This window comes from Musca autumnalis, unplaced genomic scaffold (assembly GCF_047663935.1).
Source record: "Musca autumnalis isolate F117 unplaced genomic scaffold, ASM4766393v1 scaffold_2, whole genome shotgun sequence".
Lineage (NCBI taxonomy): Eukaryota > Metazoa > Arthropoda > Insecta > Diptera > Muscidae > Musca > Musca autumnalis.
The window spans coordinates 231,256,417-231,278,027 of record NW_027411755.1 but is presented as its reverse complement, the minus strand read 5'-3'; the positions used below and the strand labels follow the sequence as shown (position 1 = coordinate 231,278,027).

Genomic DNA, 21,611 nt, shown 5'->3' with positions numbered 1-21,611 from the left:
TGTCTTGATTTGGATATTTTGTTGGTCTCAAACTGATTGTTGGTGGTGAGTAATGTATTTTTGTGTGTGTGTGTTCGGGCACTTTGAATGTTATTTTGAAAAACGCTGAGCCTGTCATCATCCTCCATTTGTTTTCGCAAAATCTTATCGCCTCTGTTTTGTTATTCGCAATGACTTTGATGTTACCTCCGACAATGCTGCGTTTCCGTTGTTGTTGCCGTTTTTGTCTCTCTGTCTTTTTTAATGTTTTTTTCTGTGCAGTGTTTTTTAAGATGATTAGCTGTGAATTCGCTGACAGCCTTATTTTCCGCCTTAAAGGCTTTTCATTGTTTTCATTTCACATTTTGTAACTAACTTCTGCAGGGCAGACAGCATTTCAATGCTTTGGGGTTCAGCGGCAATTCTCTGTTTGTGGGGACATTGGTTTGGTTATTTTTCTCGTTTAATTTTGATTTCTCGTCTTTTTTGTTTTTATTTCGTTGTCGTTTTTACATAAAACTATTAAGAAAGGAAAAAACAAAAGCGGAGATGAGAGAAGAATGAAAAAACAAAAGGAAAATATCTGATATTTACTGCTGTGGTGTTAACGTTGTTTACACAGTGGGTGTGCGTTGATTATTTATCATTTATTATGGCTTTAACAGATTGTTCAAACTATCAATAGCCTTTAATGAGTCTCGATCTTTTTAGCTACCTCAAGAGACACATAGATTCAAGATCCGAAGAGCCAATATAAAGACTGAAGACTCCACGGTACAACTTTGGGACAAGTGACATATTTATAAATACACTTATAGAATCATGGTGGTGAAGAAAGGAAGGTCAAAGCCCTTTTAAGGGTCTTCTGAACAAGAAGCCCATCTCAAGAGGAACTCTATCGTTAGAAGCCCCTTTCAAATGGTTTTCTATAAAGAGAACTCCCTTTCAAACGTTTTCTATAGAGGTCCTTTATGGATGGAAGCCTTTTTCAAGTGGTTTTTTATAGAAAAAAGTCCATTTAAAAAGTTTTCTATAGAAATAAGTCCTTCTCAAGAGGTCCTCTATGGATAGAAGCAATTTTCAGGAGTCTTCTATAGAAGGAAGCGCATTTCAAGGGGTTTTCTTTAGAAAGAAGACCTTTCAAGAGGTCATGTCCTTCATGTCCACCATAATATGGAATGCAGAATTATATTATTTGAAAATAGGGTATATCGGTCGAGGTTTTGATACAGCCCAAATAGAACGTTACCTCCATATTTCCTGTATTTTGAAGGTTTTAGTCTCATTATCACACCGAAATGGCTGAAAGAAGCCCCTCTCAAGAGGTTATCTATAGATAGAAGCCACTTTCAAGGGATCTTGGATAGAAAGAAGCCCTTTTCACGGCGTCTTCTATAAAAAGAAGACCATCTCAAGAGGTCCTCTATGTATAGAAGTCTTCTATAAAAAGAAGGTCTCTCAAGAGGTCCTCTATAGATAGAATAAAATGTCAGGGGTCTTCAATAGAAAGAAGCCCCTCTCAAGAGTACCTCCATGTATGGATAGAAGCCACTTTCAAGGTGTCTTTTATAGAAAGAAACTTTTTTCAAGGGGTCTTCTATACAAAGAAGCCCCTCTCAATAAGTCCTATATAGATAGAAGTCACTTTCAAGAAGTCTTCTTTAGAAAGAAGCCCTTTTTCAAAGAGTTTTCTATAGCAAAAACAACCCTTCTCAAGAGGTCCTCTATGGATAGAAGCAACATTCAGGGGTTCTTCGATAGAATGAAGCCCTTTTCAAGGGGTATTTTCAAGGAGTCTTTTGTAGGAAGAAAGTCTGTCAAGGGGTACTCTATGGATATAAGCCACTTTCAAGGGTATTCTATAGAAAGAAACTATTTTCAGAGAAGCCCCTCTTAAGAAGTCCTCTATCGATATAAGCGCAGATAGAGCGGTACCCTCATATTTTCGGTACTTTGAAGGTTTAAGGCTCATTATCACACCGAAATGGCTGAAAGAAGCTCTTTGAAGAGGTTTTATATGGATAGAAGCCAAAGGGTTTATTCGATATAAAGAAGGCCTTTTCGCGGGGTCTTCTATAGAAAGAAGCACTTCTCAAGAGGTCCTCAATGTATGGAAGTCACTTTCAAGGAGTCTTCTATAGAAAGAAAGGGTCTCAAGAGGATCTCTATGGATATACTTTCAAGGGATCTTCTATAGAAAGAAACTCTTTGTCAGAGAAGCCCCTCTTAAGAGGTCCTTCTCTAGATAAAAGCCACTTTCAAGGATCTTCTATAGAAAGAAACTTGTTTCCAGGTGTCTTCTATTCAAATAAGACCCTCTCAATAAGTCCTTCATAGAAGGAAGTCACTTGAAGGTCTTCTATAGAAATATGTCCTTTTCAGGGGTTCTTCTATAGAAAGAATCCCTCCCAAGAGGTAACCTATGTTCCAATGAGTCTTCTATAGAAGGAAGTCGTCTTTCAAAGAGTTTTTTATAGAAAAAATAACTCTTCTCAAGAGATCCTCAATGGATAGCAACCTTCATGGGATTTTCGATAGAAAGAAGCCCTTTTCAAGGGGTCTTCTATAGAAAGAAGTCCTCTCAAAAGGTCCTCTATGGATATAATCCACTTTCATGGAATCTTCTGCACAAAGAAACTCTTTTCAGAGAAGCCCCCCTCAAGAAGTTCTCTATCGATATAGGCCAATTTCAAGGGGTGTTCTAGAGATGTGCCTTTCACAATGAAAATTCGCTTCATGTCCACCATAATATGGAGTGTAAAATATTATTATAAGAAAATGGGGTATATCGGACCGCGTTTTTATATATCGCTCATAGAACGTTTCCTCCCGATTTTCGATATTTTAGGGGTTTTAGCTCACACAGAAATGGCTGACATTTAGCATTTAGTCTTCGTTAGGGGTATACAACTTTGCAACTGAAATTTGTCGATATAGTTCCACGTCTTCATACTGTCCCCATAGAACCTTACCTTGTACTTTCCGATCTTTGGTGTTTTGAAGGTTTCAACATCAATATCAATGGGGGTAAAAATTTTTCAGAAGAGAATTATGAGTATATTTCCCCGTCTTTATGCAGCCCCCATAGAACGTTACCTCCCGATTTACGGTATTTTGAGGGTTTTAGCCTCATTTTCACAACGACATGGCTGAAGTTTGGTATTTAGTATTCGTGAGGGCTTTACATCTTTTCACATGAAATTTGTCGGTGTAAGCCCGCGTCTTCAAATAGCCCCAATTGAACGGTACCTCCCGAAGAACGTTACCTCCCGATTTTCGGTATTTTGAGGGTTTTAGCCTCATTTTCACAACGACATGGCTGAAATTTGGTATTTAGCCTTGGTTGGGGGTTTACATCTTTCCACTTAAAATTTGTCGGTGTAAGCCCACGTCTTCAAATAGCCCCAATTGAACGGTACTTCCCGATTTTCGATATTTTGAAAATTGTGGCCTCACTATCCCACCAAATTAGCTGAAATTTTGGTATTTTACCACGAGAAATTTGTTAAAATAGGTCTACGTTTTTATATGTAGCCCCCATTGAACGGTACCTCCCATTTTTTTACCAAAATTCATGAAATTTTAGAATGTTGTGTAGCGTTACGTAAAGCTACTTTATGGTGTAGTTAGTTGATTTTGTATACATTTTTGACAAAAATATATAAATTCAATAAATGAAATGAAAATGGATGAATAGTACCAAATGAAAATGATCCATATCCCCACACAAAAAGTTCGGCCCTGTTTTCGGTATTTTGAAATTTTTAACCATGTGTGTTCTCAGTCTGATTCATATATCCCAACACGTTTTAACCAAATTCGGTCTAATTCCCACAGATAATTGTCATTGTTTTCGCTGTCGCAAGATTTGGAGTATTTCTTAGTCTATTTTTTTAAGAACATCGACTACAATATAGTTTTTGGGATTCTTTCGGTTTGCAGAATCTCAATGTAATCCCTTTATAACTCCATTCTCGAATATGTCACAAAGGGGTTCAATGTGTTGGAGATTATAAAGGTTCGGTTCTTTATTATCATCTTATAAACCGTTTAATGCTATACAGTAATCTAACATGGTATTTAATTACTAAACAACTTTTATAATAAGAGAGCTGCATAATAACTATCTGGTCTAACAATAAAAACACGAATATTTATCATCCAAAATAGTTTTATTGTTTTTTTGGTTTTTGAACGCTTATACATCAACTTCTGGCTACGACAATCGTTGACCTACGCCTTTTTATCTTGATATGCTGGAATCAAATGAAATCATTGGATCCCAAGTCAGGGCCGTATGGCGGAGGACCCATCAATTCGACGTTTGTTCCGGTGAAACAGGCGCTTGTTTGAATCGATGTGTGAGAGCTCGCATTGTCATTGTGCAGAATGATTCGTCTTCTCTTGTTCGTTTTTCGAATTTCTCAGGAGACTTCAGGCAAACAAATTGACGTGTAGCACCGTCCTGCATTTCTCAAGCCGTATAGTCGCCACACGGTCAGTTTTGCCGAAGAAACAGGCGACTACTTGCTTCGAAGTACTTCTTACATAAACAACTTTCGTTGGATTTGGCTCTCTTTCGAAGATCTAAACATAGATTCAAGATTCGTGGTCTGTGGTCTGTGGCCATCTTATAAACGTCGTTTGAAGCACCGCGATCGTTTTTATTCACAACTTCTTTGCATCAATCCACAAGAACGATTTTTTGAGCGATCATCAAATTTTGCTGGATCTAACGAGAAAAATCAATTTTTGCGAACAGGTCTTCATGCAATATCAAATGTTAGTTGGTGGAAGAAATGCCCAAGGATGTCTCTATCACACGGTATATAACAGACTTAATATTTTTCTGGCACAACTGCCGATTTTGTGCGATCCTCACGTACTTCGGTTTTGGCCAGTGTCGCCCACGATTGAACTCCCCGCAAAATAATCGGTCAAAAATGTTCACAAGTAAATTCCATTTATTTGCAAAGTGAATTTTACAAGTCACTATAAACAACACAACACATAGTCGTATGACAGACTATCCTGAGTACGTTTGGGCTAAACACTCTCAAACTTTCCAAAAAAATTCAAATGGCGCCTGGAAACACGCGGCCAGAAAGTTTTCGTGCATCCCACGTATTCATTTGAATAAAATCTGCATGGTTTCGTTAATTCCTGAGTGCAACCTAAACGGCTTCTTTGAATTAGATACCTCCAAAAGGATAGATAATTCAAATTAAGAAAATAGGAATGCGCCTATGCACGGAGTAAGGAGATATGACTCATAGACTCCGAATCCTACTCGCAGTACTATTTGAGACTACGAAACTCATGTTTGGTCGAAAACGTATCTCAGAAGACAATATCAGAAACCGACTTTCAGAAACTTTTCGCTAAGTGCTGACAAAATACTATAACAAGTCAAAAACACTCCATGATTTCTGTTCAGGAACTACTTTTGGTATAATGTTACGGAAGAAGGGTTCATTATTTCTTAATTGTACGAGTTGTTGGACTCGGTGACGAATACCGGCCACATAACCAAAATATTTTTCCTAAAAATTGTGCATATAACGAGTTTTCAGATTTTTGTGAACTTCTTTGGACATACGAACTTGCAAACAAAAATATTGAAACCTTAGGTTGGATTTTTGCGCAGAAGTTCCCTGAAGGAAGAGTTCAAAATAACTGCAGTTTAAGGGCTTTTCGAAGATCCTTTGGGCATTTTGAAGTTACTCCTTGTAGTCTTTTTTACGGCGATATTCCATTTTTCATAGCCAAGACCATGCTTCCTGACAAAATGTCAAAAACCACACGGTGACCAACTAAATGGGTGGAAGGCGTTTTAACTATCGAAAGAAAATGCTCTAAAAACAAGATCCGCTTCTAAAATGGATATAGAATATCGCCGTAAACAATACCACAAGGAGTACCTTCAAAATGCCCAAAGATCCTCGAACAGCCCTTAAACTGCAGTTATGGTGAACTCTTGTGAGGAAGGAATGAGCCGATATAATCTAAATTCGAAACTTAATTTTGAAGTAGAAGGTGTGAACCGCCTTAAACTAAGGTTGGACAAATATTACAAAATCCAAAATTTGGACCAAGTCGATTGTACCATGTTTTGGCATAGCCCCATACAATGGTACCTTCCGATTTTCGGAATTTTCAGGAGGTTCCCTGTAGTCACGAAGCTTCTTCAACATAGGTCCATCTTTCGCCATAGCCGACAGCTCCTGATATTCGGTATTTTGAGAATTTTATCTACATTTTTACCGAAATAGTAGTAATTTGATATTTGATGTTGGCAGTGGTCCCAAAACGTATACCCCTAAAATTGTCAACCTGGGTCCATGTTTTGGTATAGGCCCCATATAACGGTACCTCCCAATTTTCGGAATGTTTAGGGCACTAGCTATATTTTTGTGCTGAACTGCATACCCGTAATTTGATATTTGAAGTTCTCTGCAGTCGCTAAACATCTCCACCAAAAATTTTCAACATAGGCCAATGTTTTGGTACAGCACTCATATAACGGTAGTGGTCACAAAACTTTTCCATGATAAATTGTCAGCATGGGTCCATGGTTTGGTATAGCCGGCACTTAACGATAGCCGGCATATAACGATTAGGAGTGTTGGACAATATAGGTGCATTTGTCGGTAATTTGGCATTTGAGATTTCCAAAATTGTCCACATAGGTCCACACTTTGATGTAGCTCCCATGTAAAAATACCGCCCTATTGAATACATTTTTTGATACATTTCCTTACCTAAATAAGGAATTTGGGGAATCCGTGTTCGAAAAATTTCTCAGCATAAAATTACTGGAAGGAAGAAAAACGAATTATTCCATTTTCGATCAGAATATTTTATGGTGGAGGGTAACAAATGCTTGGCCCGACCGAACTTAACTTTTTTACTTATTTATTTGTGGGAAAACCTTCCTTTCTTCCAAGTTAACCTCTTTCACGGGACTCTTCTGTGCATGAAATCATTCTACAAATAGCATCCCTTTTCATGGGTCTTCCATTGATAGTTGTTCCTGTTAGATCAAAAGAGTTTTTCGTTTTTGTGAAGAAATTACCCGAAAAAAAATGAGCCGATATATTTCATTTTGGGACTTGATCTGAGTTTGGGAGTCATCTCCTTGTGTATTTACCATGTTCACTAGTTATTTTACTTTGTCACCATCGGATTTTTGGAGTTTACGAAAAAACTAAATTATATCTTTGTAATCAGGACCACCAGGAATGCATTCGGTAAAAAATTTGGAATGATCATCGAACAATTCTTAAATAGCTTTTAAGCGAACACTTTGAACCTTTGTTGGGGAAGTTAAATGGCGGAGTTGTCCGATATAGTTCACAAGTGTGTTAAACTAACTGGTCCCTGGGAAGGCCCTCTCGATGCTAGAGCACGGATCAGAGACTCTTATTCAGCACACTTGTATGCGCAAGCCATCATATATTTACCTCCAAAGAACAACTTGTGGAGAAGAATACATTAAAAAAGTCTAACGAACCCGAAAATGTAACTCCTCGAAAGTCGTTTAAAAATTAATTTCCGATTTGCTTTTGGAACTTTCCCCAAATGTGTTTACAACTTCATCACTGTGTGTCCTTAGACAAAAACCAAACAAAAAAGAATAATATGGAACTCTTGCAGAAGAAATTGTTAACATGGCCAATAGTGGTTGGGAGATGATGAGATGATGGTTGTTCGCTTGAATAAGGATAATGCCTTTTGTTGCTCCTACGTTCACTATTAAAGCCATTGTTTAGCTCAAAGGCACACTTTTACTATTAACATAAAATGATTTGCATAAATGTTTTATGCCAGCAACAAAAACCAGTGATGAGAATAACAACCCTAGCTAGATAAGATGCTAAAGGGGCAAGGGACACATTTTTTCCCAATATTCCTCTTTCTTTTCCCAAGTTTCCAGCTATTTTCCATAAAAAAAACAACAAAAAAACGAAATATAGAAAATTACTAATAAGTTTGATACATTGGATACTTGAGAAGGATTACCACTTTTTTATTCCAAGCCCCTTCAAGTATTCTGCAATTAATAAGCATAAAGAGAGTTTACTGGTATTATACTGGTCAAAGGATAATTATTCTTTGGTATTTTTTCTTGCTAAACAAGTGTTATCATTTCTTTTTTGTGCTATACCTTGAAGCAAAATAGCTTTCTTTTGTTATGCTTTCCTTTTTGGGATTTTTTCTTATTTCTTCAAAGAATATTTTTGAACTTTTAAGAGGGTCATTGGAAAATGAAATGAAAATGTGGCAGAGTATTCATAATTTGTAAATTAACTGCCGAGAAGAGAGTTAAGTTGATTTGGGGTTTGAAAGAAGTTGTGTAATCAACATTTTGTTGATTATGGTATAGTTAAAAAATGTTAAATAAGGATTAAAAAGTTCATGCACAACAGAGAAGACATGGAACTTCATTAGGAATTTAATTTATTCTTAAGCAAATACGAGGTAGACCATTCCATTCGTCCTTGACGTTTCTAAATTAAAATTTGGATTTTGTTCAGCTATAAGAACGATGAAAAGTTGAATTGGATGTCAGGTTACTAACCCACCCCTATAAAAACACTCTAATATGACAAGTAAGAACGGCATCAAGATCGGTCGGGCCGAACTGTTTATACCCACCATATGGAATAATAAATTATCACAATTTTAGCTAATTCTGTCAGCTAAAAATGGACTGTACGGTTATATGGGGGCTATACCACAAGGTGGGCCAATGCCCATAATTTTAATAGAGAATTTTTTTAACCACTGGGAATGATAAATGCCAACGGACGACATCCAATCTTGCCCGTACATGTATATAAAAACCAAAAAAAAAACTAAAATCGGTGCTACAATTTTACGGGCCATACCAAAACATTGACTTATGCATGCTGACAATTTTTGGTGGACAAGTTTTGTGACCACTGGGAACCTCAAGTGTCAAATTACGGACCATTCGGTCACTAAATGTAGCTAAATTGCTTTATACTCCTACGATCCTGAGTTGACAATTTATCGTGGAATAGTTTTGTGAACACTACCGTATCATGAACACTACGTGGCACAATCTACACCAATAGCCACATGTTACTTGCTTATGCTGATGATATAGACATCATAGGCCGATCAGTAAAAGAAGTAACTGATACCTTTATGAAGGTCGAAGGAGAATCTGCTAAAGCGGGTCTGGCGGTAAACGGTGAGAAGACCAAGTTGATGGTGTCGACGCGCAATGCGTCCATTGAGCTCGGACCGACTGTGGAAGTTGGTTCCTATAATATTGAGGTAGTAAAAGACTTCGTCTACCTCGGCAACTCCGTAAACACAACAAACGACATCAGTTGTGAAATAAAAAGAAGAATTGTATTGGCCAACAGATGCCACTTTGGTTTAAGTGTATACACAATTTCAGATTAATCGGTTGACAGGAAGAGGGTGAAATTTGAATTATTAAATTTGACCCAAGAATAAATAATAAAACAAACGGGGTGAGCTAAATAAAACCATTTAAAAATATTTTTATTTTTCAATATAATCTCCTGAAACTTCAATACACTTAGTCCAACGCTTTTCTAGCAATTCTATCCCTCGATTAAAATAGTTTTCCTCAAGGTTTTCAAAATAGTGGTTTACAACTGTAATTGCATCTTCATTTGAGGTAAAACGCTTGCCAGCAAGCAATTTTTTTAGATTTGGGAACAAGTAAAAGTCACTGGGCCCCGTGTGGGGTTTGCTAGATCCTCCATCGGGACCCTCCCATTGGCGAATTGGGGAACGTTCATCATAGATATCTATGGCGGACATCGGGGAAATAAAATACCCGAGGGTGACCAAAACCTAGCCTAAGGGACGGCAGCTGGTCCCTTAGTACAAATGGCAAGCAGAGGCTTAGAAAGCTGGTATGGTTGCGTTTGAAAAACAGTTGGCGTTGTGGGATCCACATCTACGGCTTCTGTACAGCGGAAAGCGGATGCCAGCTTGGATCAAACGATTCGCTATACAAATGTGTACACTAGAACAGGTGGGACGGCACCTGCAAGTTGGCAGCCCCAACACCGTCATAGGGTACAGAGGGCCAATCACTCTCTTACTCGAAACTCAATCGATTACTGAAACTTCAAATAATACAGAAAACAACACCAAAATAACGATGACGACCTTAAGCACACGGACACGGATAAGAATCGCTCAATGGAATGTAAGGACGCTCCGGGAACCGTCAAGGCTAGCACAATTAGAAGCTCAAATTGCTAAGTTCAAACTGGATATCACAGATATCAATGAAATGCGATGGAACGGAAGTAACGAACTAATAACTGAAGAAGGGAACCTGGTCATATACTGCGGTAAGGAGACTAGAGGCGAAAGCGGGGTCGGTTTATTAATCTCAAAACAAAATCGAACATCTCTCATTTCCTGGCTTGCCATATCGGATCGCATAATCACTGCAAGATTCCGAAGCAACGTCAAAAAATGTGTCTCCATTGTACAATGCTACGCTCCGACAGAGGATGCCGACTCCTTAATAAAAGACGAGTTTTACAACCAACTGAACGCAACGCTACGAAACATCCCTAATCGCGACATAATTGTGCTCATTGGAGACTTTAATGCTAAAATCGGAACCGAAAATAAGGGTATTACGCACGTAATGGGAAAACATAGCATAGGCATAAAGAACAACAACGGTGATCGTCTTATAGAACTCTGCCAAACATTCGACCTCATAATTTGTGGGTCCATATTCCCTCACAAAGACATACACAAATACACTTGGACATCCCCAAATAGTCAAACCCATAACCAAATTGATCATCTTTGCATCAGTCGCAAATGGAGAGGTTCCTTACAGGACGTGCGCACAAAACGAGGAGCAGATATGGACACTGACCACGAACTTTTAATTGGTACGATTAAAATAAAGCTCCGTCACAACTATAAACGTAAATCGAAGAAGATAGGTAGGCAACTCGATGTGAAGATACTTAATAACAATAATCAGAAGAGAGAGACGGTCAGTGAACTTCTAGAAACATGTATACCCACTAACAACAAACCATGGGAGGAAACAGTGAACGCGTTGAAAACAATCGCGGAAAAGGAAATAGGATACAGGAAGAAAGAAGCAAGAAAAATCTGGATATCTGACAACACCTGGAAATTAATACAGGAAAGGAATACCCTAAAGGAAAGACTACTCGGAAACTTCAATACCAACCAGCAATACAAAATAATAGCAAAAGCAGTAAAAAAAGCAGCCAGAACCGATAAAAGAAAATATATCGAAAACATAGCCATCGAAGCTGAGGCTGCAGCTGGAGCGAACGATGCCAGGAAAGTCCACCAGTTAATAGGCCGATTATGCAACAACAGTGTACGAGCTAATCGAGGGCTAAAAGATTCCAACGGACAGATAGTCACTAATCCCGAGGATCAAATCCATCTATGGAAACAACACTTCGAACGTATAAGTAATATTGATCATGACAACAATCAAAATTTCCATATTCATCTGAATGTAAATACCCCCATTAACGTTTCGATAGATGTACATACGCCCACCGTAGAAGAGATAAGAGACGCCATATTAAAACTAAAGCGCAATAAATCACCAGGAGAAGACGGCATACCCCCCGAACTACTCCAAACAAATCCCACAGCATCAGCAAACATTTTAGAACCTTATGTAAAAGACATCTGGGCAAATGAGCAATTTCCAGCTACATGTTCGAAAGGAGCCATCATAAAACTGCCAAAGAAAAATGATTTAACTGTCTGCGATAACTGGAGAGGCATAACCATATTAAACACAGTTTACAAATTAATGTCCATCCTTCTAAATGATAGATTGCAGAGCATAGAGAAGTCTCTGCGTGACGAACAAGCAGGGTTTCGACCAAACCGTAGCTGCTTAGATCAAATTAATACACTGCGCATAATAATAGAGCAATCCATAGAATGGAAAACTCCACTGTATCTCATATTTGTAGATTTCAAAAAAGCTTTCGACTCTATAAACCGCGATGCTATATGGGCAACACTAACAGCAAAAGGGGTGCCGCAGAAAATAATAAATATTATCAAATCAATGTACGAGAATACCACACTCCACGTTCGTCATAGCGGCCTCACAAGCGAATCCTTCCATACGAACGCGGGAGTTAAACAAGGTTGCCCCCTCTCCCCCCTTTTATTTGCAGCAGTTTTGGATGAGATTATGTTATATTTATGTTCCAAAAAAAGAGGTATTAATTGGACCTTTGACAGGCAGTTGGAGGATCTTGATTATGCCGATGACATATGCTTATTGTCACACAATTTTAATCAAATGCAAAGCAAATTAGACGACCTCATTAAAATTGCAAAGACTGTCGGCCTAGAAATAAACATTGAAAAAACATATGCGATGCGAATAAATAATATTAGCGCAAACAGCTTTATGATTGACAATAATCCCATAAAATATGTCAAAACCTTCTGCTACCTCGGTAGCATCATGTCAGCAGATGGTGGAGTAAGCGAGGATGTTAGCAGTCGGATAAACAAAGCCAGATCAGCATTCGGTCGCTTGAGAAGAACGTGGAAATCAGTCCACATCTCAAAAAATACGAAACTTCGACTTTTTAACAGCTGTGTCAAATCAACATTGCTGTATGGAAGCGAGACTTGGCTAATGACAAACAGTTTGGCGCACAAATTGCAAACATTTGTAAACAAATGTCTCCGTATTATACTGAAAGTGTTTTGGCCAAACACTATATCAAACGACGAACTGTTAAGACAGACAAATGAAGATCCAATACTTCAACAAATTACCAGACGAAAATGGAAATGGATTGGCCATACACTGCGCAAATCGTCTAACAGTGTCACCAGAATAGCCCTGGAATGGAAAACACAGGGTAGCCGTCGACCCGGACGTCCAAAAAATACTTGGAGGAGAACCATTAATAATGATCTAAAAAAAATAAATAAATCTTTCGATGGAATAAAATTAATATGTCAAGATAGATTAACATGGAAATGTATTATAGAAGCCCTATGTTCCCAAGTGGAATAATAAAAGGAAAAAAAAGTCACTGGGAGCTAAATCAGGAGAATAAGGTGGGTGGTCAAGCAACTCGTACTTTAATTCGTTGATTTCAGCCATTGTTAAAACACTCTTGTGCGCTGGTGCGTTGTCTTGATGAAAAATTATTTTTTTGTGTTGTAAGACAGGACGTTTTTCTCGAATTTGTACATTTAATTGATCCAAAAGGTTGCAATAGTACTCTGAATTTATTGTTTGACTCTTTTGCAGATAGTCGATCAATAAAATACCTTTGAAGTTCCAAAAACCCGTTGCCATAACCTTACCAGCCAATTGAATTGTTTTTGCCTTCTTTGGGGCACTTCCTCCAGCTTCAGTCCATTGTTTGGATTGTTCTTATGTCTCTGGAGTATAGTGGTGGATCCATGTATAACACTGGTCAACACGACTTTTGTTTCAAACGAAGTTGCGGTTGTTTCTAGATGAAATCGGCGAGTTATTTTCAAATCCGGTCCCGGTTTTTCTCCATCAGCTCTTGTTTTTGAGATATAGCGTAAAATCGGTTTTTACGAGTTTAACCCAGACCTTCGTTATTTTCGGATACAAAAAAAAAATTTTGTGGGTTTTTCGACTTTAATATATTAAGGAGATGTTGTACGCTCGATACAAATCGGTTTTGAAATAATTATGGTGAGTATATATCAAAAAATCTAGAAAATATACGACGTACCTTGTAAAAATTGCATATTTTGAGTACTTTAAGCTGTAATTACGTCATCGGGGGAAGTCATAGGATCTTCATATGGCAATGCGGATATGCTTAGGGTGTCTACTATATAGTCCAGTATTCAAATATATAATATATATAAAAGAGCTTAGTGATGACTGAGTGAGTGAGTGAGTGACTGACTGACTGACTGGCATATCATCGCCCAGACGAAACCGCTGAAGCTAGAAAGCTGAAATTTTGACTGTGCGTTGCTGTTGGTGTGTGGGCGTGAGATAAGGCTGGGTTTTTGGAAATTCGACCTAGAAGGGTACGAAAAGTACTAAAAGGTACTAAATATGGTACCCTTTGTATTAGGCAAACGAGAAGAGCTAGAATTCTGAAATTTGGAATGAGGGTAACTGATGGAGAGTTAAAAAGATGTACCAAAGGGTTTTTGGAAATTCGACCTCTAAGTTTACTAAAAGTTACAAAATTTAGTACCAGTTGCATGTTTTGAACGGATTTAGGCAGAAACTTGGAATTTGGTATGTAAATGAAGGCTGGGAAGTTGGATTTATAAAAGGAAATGGTTCAGGAAATTCGTACTCATGTGTACGAAAAGTACTAAATGGTACTAAATTTAGTACAATTTGGATTTGGGTGAAAGGATAGAGCTGGAATCCTGAAATTTGGAACTAAGATTACTGACGGAGTATAGAATTGAGATATGAGGGTAGTTTTGGAAATTCGTACTTATGTGTACGCGAAGTACTAAATGGTACTGAATTTAGTACAACTTGGATTTGGGTGCTTATGTGTACGAAAAGTTCTAAATGGTACTAAATTTGGTACAATAGGGATTTGGGTGAACGAACAGAGCTGGAATCCTGAAATTTGGAATTGAGAATACTCTTGGAGTGTAGGATTGGGGTAGTTTTGGAAATTCGTACTTATGTATGTGTATGAAAGTACTAAATGGTACTAAATTTTACACAATGGGGATTTGGGTGAACGGATAGAGCTGGAATCTCGAAATTTGGAATTGAGATTACTGGTGGCGTTTAGGATTGTGGATGTTTTGGAAATTCGTAATTATGGGTATGAAAAGTACTAAATAGTACTAAATTTAGTACAGTTTGGATTTGGGTGAACGAATAGAGTTTCATTCCTCAAATTTGGAATGAGGGTCACTGATGAAGACTAAGAAAGATGTACCAAAGGGATTTTTGGATACTATGAGTGTACGAAAAGTACAAAATTTAGTACAATTTGGATTTGGGTGAACGGATAGAGCTGGAATCCTGTAATTTGGGATTGATATTACTGTTGGAGTGTAGGACTAAGGTAGTTTTGTAAATTCGTATTTATGGATATGAAAAGTACCAAGTGGTACTAAATGGGGTACAAAATTGGGATTTGGGTGACGGATGGCGCTTGAGTCCTGAAGTTTGAAATTAGGATTACTGTTGGAGTGTAGGACTGAGGTAGTTTTGGAAATTCGTAGCTATGGGTACGAAAAGTACTAAGTGGTACTATCTTTTGTACAATTTGGATTTGGGGGAACGGATAAAGGTGGAATCCTGGAATTTGATCAGACTACTGTTGGAGTGTAGGATTGAGATGGAGGTAGTTTTTGAAATTCGTACTTATGGGATTTGAGTGCGCGGATAGCGCTGGAATCCTGTTATTTGGAATTACGGTTACTGTAGAAGTGAAGGATTGAGGTAGTTTTGGAAAATCGTACTTATGGGTACGAACTGTACTTATTGGTACTAAGTTTGGTAAAATTTGTTATTAGACGAACGGATAGAGGTGGAATCCTAAAAATTTGAAATTAATATTACTGTTATTCAGTAGGGTTGATGTATGTGGTTGTCGAAATACGTACCATATGTATACGAAAATTACGAAATGACACTCAATTTGTTTTTGGAGTCAGGGTTAGTGTTGGTGTGTAGCGTTGGTATATGGATGTGGTTTAAAAAATACGTGCATACCATAAATATACGAAAAGTACTAAATCCTTTTAAATGTGGTATCGGGTGTAGAGCTGAAATTCTACCATTTGTTCCTGGGAAGTGGAGTTGAAATAAGGAAATGGTTTTGGAAGTTCTTATTTATGATTTGGGTGAACGGATAGAGCTGGAATCCTGAAGTTTTGAATTAAGATTACTGTAGCAGTGTAGGATTGAGTTAGTTTTGGAGATTCGTACTTATGGGCCCGAAAAGTACTATCTGGTAAAAAAATTAGTACCAGGTACAATTTGGATTTAGGTGAACGGATAGAGCTGGAATCCTGAAGTTTGAAATTAAGATTACTACTGGTGCTGGATTCTTGTTCTAAGAAAATTTGAAATGAAAAATATTTCCTTTATAATTTTTTTCATTTCACAGTTTTTTCCTTTATAAAAGATTGCATTTCACTTTTTCATAGAAACAGAATTGAGCCCCTGGACTGTAGAATTGAGGTAGTTTTGGAAATTCGTACTTATGGGTACGGAAAGCACTAAATTTTTTACAATTTGGATTTTAGTAAACGGATAGAGGTGGAATTAGGAATTAAAATTATTGTTGAATTGTAGGATTGAGGAAATTTTGAAAAGTCGTACGTATGGGTACGAGAAGTACTAAATGCTTCTAAATATGGTACAATATGGATTTGGGTGAACGGATAGAGCTGGAATCCTGAAATTTGGAATTAATATTACTGTATAAGTGTTGGATTCAGGTAGTTTCGGAAAGTCGTATTTATGAGTACGAAAAGTACTAAATGCTACTAAATTTGGTACAATTTTGATTTGGGTGAATTAATAGCGCTGGAATCCTGAAATGGAATTACGATTACAGTCGAAGAGTAGGATTCAGGTAGTTTTAAAAAAAGTACGAAATGTACTAAATAGTACTAAATTTAGTACAATTTGGATTGTTCTAAATTTGGTACAATTTGGATTTGGTTTAACGGGTAGAGCTGGAATCCTGAAATTTGGAATTAAGATTTAACAGTAATTGAGGATTGAGGTAGTTTAGGAAAATCTTACTTATGGGTACGAACAGCACGAAATGATACTAAGTTTGGTACAATTTGGAATTGGACGAACAGATACATCTGGAATCTTGAGATTTGGAATTAGGATTACTGTAATTATTTTGTATTAATGTCAGTGTATGGTTGAGATATGTCGTCGAAATACGTACCATAAGTATACGAAAAGTACTTAATAGTACTCACATTGTTTTTGGGTGTAGGGACAGTGCTGGAATCTGTATTTTTTTGGAGTTAGGCTGAGTATTGCTGTGCAACGTTGATTTCGCTGTTAATGTGTTAGAGTGAGATACGGCTGATCTTTTTGAAAAAAAAAATAAATATTGATTAAAATTGGTATTAGTGCAACAAAATTTTCAGTATTTGCCATTTCCATATTATATATTGTTTATTTGTTTTTTATATCCTTTCCGCATACGAAGTTGCGGGCATTTTGCTAGTCATTGGTAAATGATTTCCCTTTAGCAGTATTCATGCCGATTTTTAGGTTATGGCCGAATCATGGGCGCTATGAACTTTATATTATACTAGCAAAATGCCCGCAACTTCGTATGCGGAAAGGATATAAAAAACAAATAAACAATATATAATATGGAAATGGCAAATACTGAAAATTTTGTTGCACTAATACCAATTTTAATCAATATTTATTTTTTTTTTCAAAAAGATCAGCCGTATCTCACTCTAACACATTAACAGCGAAATCAACGTTGCACAGCAATACTCAGCCTAACTCCAAAAAAATACAGATTCCAGCACTGTCCCTACACCCAAAAACAATGTGAGTACTATTAAGTACTTTTCGTATACTTATGGTACGTATTTCGACGACATATCTCAACCATACACTGACATTAATACAAAATAATTACAGTAATCCTAATTCCAAATCTCAAGATTCCAGATGTATCTGTTCGTCCAATTCCAAATTGTACCAAACTTAGTATCATTTCGTGCTGTTCGTACCCATAAGTAAGATTTTCCTAAACTACCTCAATCCTCAATTACTGTTAAATCTTAATTCCAAATTTCAGGATTCCAGCTCTACCCGTTAAACCAAATCCAAATTGTACCAAATTTAGAACAATCCAAATTGTACTAAATTTAGTACTATTTAGTACATTTCGTACTTTTTTTAAAACTACCTGAATCCTACTCTTCGACTGTAATCGTAATTCCATTTCAGGATTCCAGCGCTATTAATTCACCCAAATCAAAATTGTACCAAATTTAGTAGCATTTAGTACTTTTCGTACTCATAAATACGACTTTCCGAAACTACCTGAATCCAACACTTATACAGTAATATTAATTCCAAATTTCAGGATTCCAGCTCTATCCGTTCACCCAAATCCATATTGTACCATATTTAGAAGCATTTAGTACTTCTCGTACCCATACGTACGACTTTTCAAAATTTCCTCAATCCTACAATTCAACAATAATTTTAATTCCTAATTCCACCTCTATCCGTTTACTAAAATCCAAATTGTAAAAAATTTAGTGCTTTCCGTACCCATAAGTACGAATTTCCAAAACTACCTCAATTCTACAGTCCAGGGGCTCAATTCTGTTTCTATGAAAAAGTGAAATGCAATCTTTTATAAAGGAAAAAACTGTGAAATGAAAAAAATTATAAAGGAAATATTTTTCATTTCAAATTTTCTTAGAACAAGAATCCAGCACCAGTAGTAATCTTAATTTCAAACTTCAGGATTCCAGCTCTATCCGTTCACCTAAATCCAAATTGTACCTGGTACTAATTTTTTTACCAGATAGTACTTTTCGGGCCCATAAGTACGAATCTCCAAAACTAACTCAATCCTACACTCCTACAGTAATCTTAATTCAAAACTTCAGGATTCCAGCTCTATCCGTTCACCCAAATCATAAATATGAACTTCCAAAACCATTTCCATATTTCAACTCCACTTCCCAGGAACAAATGGTAGAATTTCAGCTCTACACCCGATACCACATTTAAAAGGATTTAGTACTTTTCGTATATTTATGGTATGCACGTATTTTTTAAACCACATCCATATACCAACGCTACACACCAACACTAACCCTGACTCCAAAAACAAATTGAGTGTCATTTCGTAATTTTCGTATACATATGGTACGTATTTCGACAACCACATACATCAACCCTACTGAATAACAGTAATATTAATTTCAAATTTTTAGGATTCCACCTCTATCCGTTCGTCTAATAACAAATTTTACCAAACTTAGTACCAATAAGTACAGTTCGTACCCATAAGTACGATTTTCCAAAACTACCTCAATCCTTCACTTCTACAGTAACCGTAATTCCAAATAACAGGATTCCAGCGCTATCCGCGCACTCAAATCCCATAAGTACGAATTTCAAAAACTACCTCCATCTCAATCCTACACTCCAACAGTAGTCTGATCAAATTCCAGGATTCCACCTTTATCCGTTCCCCCAAATCCAAATTGTACAAAAGATAGTACCACTTAGTACTTTTCGTACCCATAGCTACGAATTTCCAAAACTACCTCAGTCCTACACTCCAACAGTAATCCTAATTTCAAACTTCAGGACTCAAGCGCCATCCGTCACCCAAATCCCAATTTTGTATCCCATTTAGTACCACTTGGTACTTTTCATATCCATAAATACGAATTTACAAAACTACCTTAGTCCTACACTCCAACAGTAATATCAATCCCAAATTACAGGATTCCAGCTCTATCCGTTCACCCAAATCCAAATTGTACTAAATTTTGTACTTTTCGTACACTCATAGTATCCAAAAATCCCTTTGGTACATCTTTCTTAGTCTTCATCAGTGACCCTCATTCCAAATTTGAGGAATGAAACTCTATTCGTTCACCCAAATCCAAACTGTACTAAATTTAGTACTATTTAGTACTTTTCATACCCATAATTACGAATTTCCAAAACATCCACAATCCTAAACGCCACCAGTAATCTCAATTCCAAATTTCGAGATTCCAGCTCTATCCGTTCACCCAAATCCCCATTGTGTAAAATTTAGTACCATTTAGTACTTTCATACACATACATAAGTACGAATTTCCAAAACTACCCCAATCCTACACTCCAAGAGTAATCTCAATTCCAAATTTCAGGATTCCAGCTCTGTTCGTTCACCCAAATCCCTATTGTACCAAATTTAGTACCATTTAGAACTTTTCGTACACATAAGCACCCAAATCCAAGTTGTACTAAATTCAGTACCATTTAGTACTTCGCGTACACATAAGTACGAATTTCCAAAACTACCCTCATATCTCAATTCTATACTCCGTCAGTAATCTTAGTTCCAAATTTCAGGATTCCAGCTCTATCCTTTCACCCAAATCCAAATTGTACTAAATTTAGTACCATTTAGTACTTTTCGTACACATGAGTACGAATTTCCTGAACCATTTCCTTTTATAAATCCAACTTCCCAGCCTTCATTTACATACCAAATTCCAAGTTTCTGCCTAAATCCGTTCAAAACATGCAACTGGTACTAAATTTTGTAACTTTTAGTAAACTTAGAGGTCGAATTTCCAAAAACCCTTTGGTACATCTTTTTAACTCTCCATCAGTTACCCTCATTCCAAATTTCAGAATTCTAGCTCTTCTCGTTTGCCTAATACAAAGGGTACCATATTTAGTACCTTTTAGTACTTTTCGTACCCTTCTAGGTCGAATTTCCAAAAACCCAGCCTTATCTCACGCCCACACACCAACAGCAACGCACAGTCAAAATTTCAGCTTTCTAGCTTCAGCGGTTTCGTCTGGGCGATGATATGCCATTCAGTCAGTCACTCACTCACTCACTCACTCACTCAGTCATCACTAAGCTCTTTTATATATATAGATATCATTACCACATAAGCCATTTACTTCTCAATGGCATTCTTCATGATGGTTTTTAGGTTATGGCGGAATCATGGGCGCTATGAACTTTATATTATACATTTGAATACTGGATTATATAGTTAACACCCTAAGCATATTCGGAGTACCATATGAAGATCCTATGACTTCCCCTGATGACGTAATTTCAGCTTAAAGTACTCAAAATATGCAATTTTTACAAGGTCCGTCGTATATTTTCTATATTTTATACCCTCCACCATAGGATGGGGGTATATTAAGTTTGTCACTACGTTTGTAACTACTCGAAATAATCATTGTAGACCCCACAAAGTATATATATTCTTGATCAGCGTGCAATTCTACATCGATATAGCCATGTCCGTCCGTCTGTCCGTCTGTCCGTCTGTCCGTCTGTGGAAATCACTCTAGCGTCCGAACGGATTGACGTAGGTTGATGAAATTTTGGGAAAATATGTTATATTTACGTAGGACTTTTGGTATTGAAAGCGGGCTATGTAGGTCCACGCTTTCGTATAGCCCCCATACAAAATGACGCGTGACGCGTCGTCGTTTTAAGGAATTTTTAAGATATTTGGCCCATTTTACCACCGAATTGGTTGTAATTTGGTACTTTGTGTCTACAGAGGCCAAAAAATATTCCTACCAAAGTTGGGTTATATAGGTCCACGTTTTGGTATAGCCCCCATATAAGGCCCCATATAAAGTACGCGTCATTTTTATATATTTTGAATGTATTAGACCCATTTGACCACAGAATTGGTTGTAATTTGGTATTTTGTGTCTTCAGAGGCCAGAAAACATTCCTACCAAAGTTGGGTTATATAGGTCCACGTTTTGGTATAGGCCCCACATAAGGTCCCTTATAAAGTACGCGTCATTTTAATATATTTTGAATGTATTAGACCCATTTGACCAAAGAATCGGTTGTAACTTTGTATTT

General features: G+C 37.1%; 1 protein-coding gene across 1 annotated transcript in view; it reads right to left on the bottom strand.

Moving 5' to 3' along the window:
* Nucleotides 1–312: 312 nt before the first annotated feature.
* The window catches only part of LOC141392539 (uncharacterized), a 62,408-nt gene continuing 41,109 nt past the window's right edge, over nt 313–21,611 (bottom strand). Inside the window, exon 4 of the mRNA XM_073965474.1 lies at nt 313–405. Coding sequence (XP_073821575.1) covers nt 313–405 — 93 coding nt within the window. The remainder of the gene's footprint in view (nt 406–21,611) is intronic.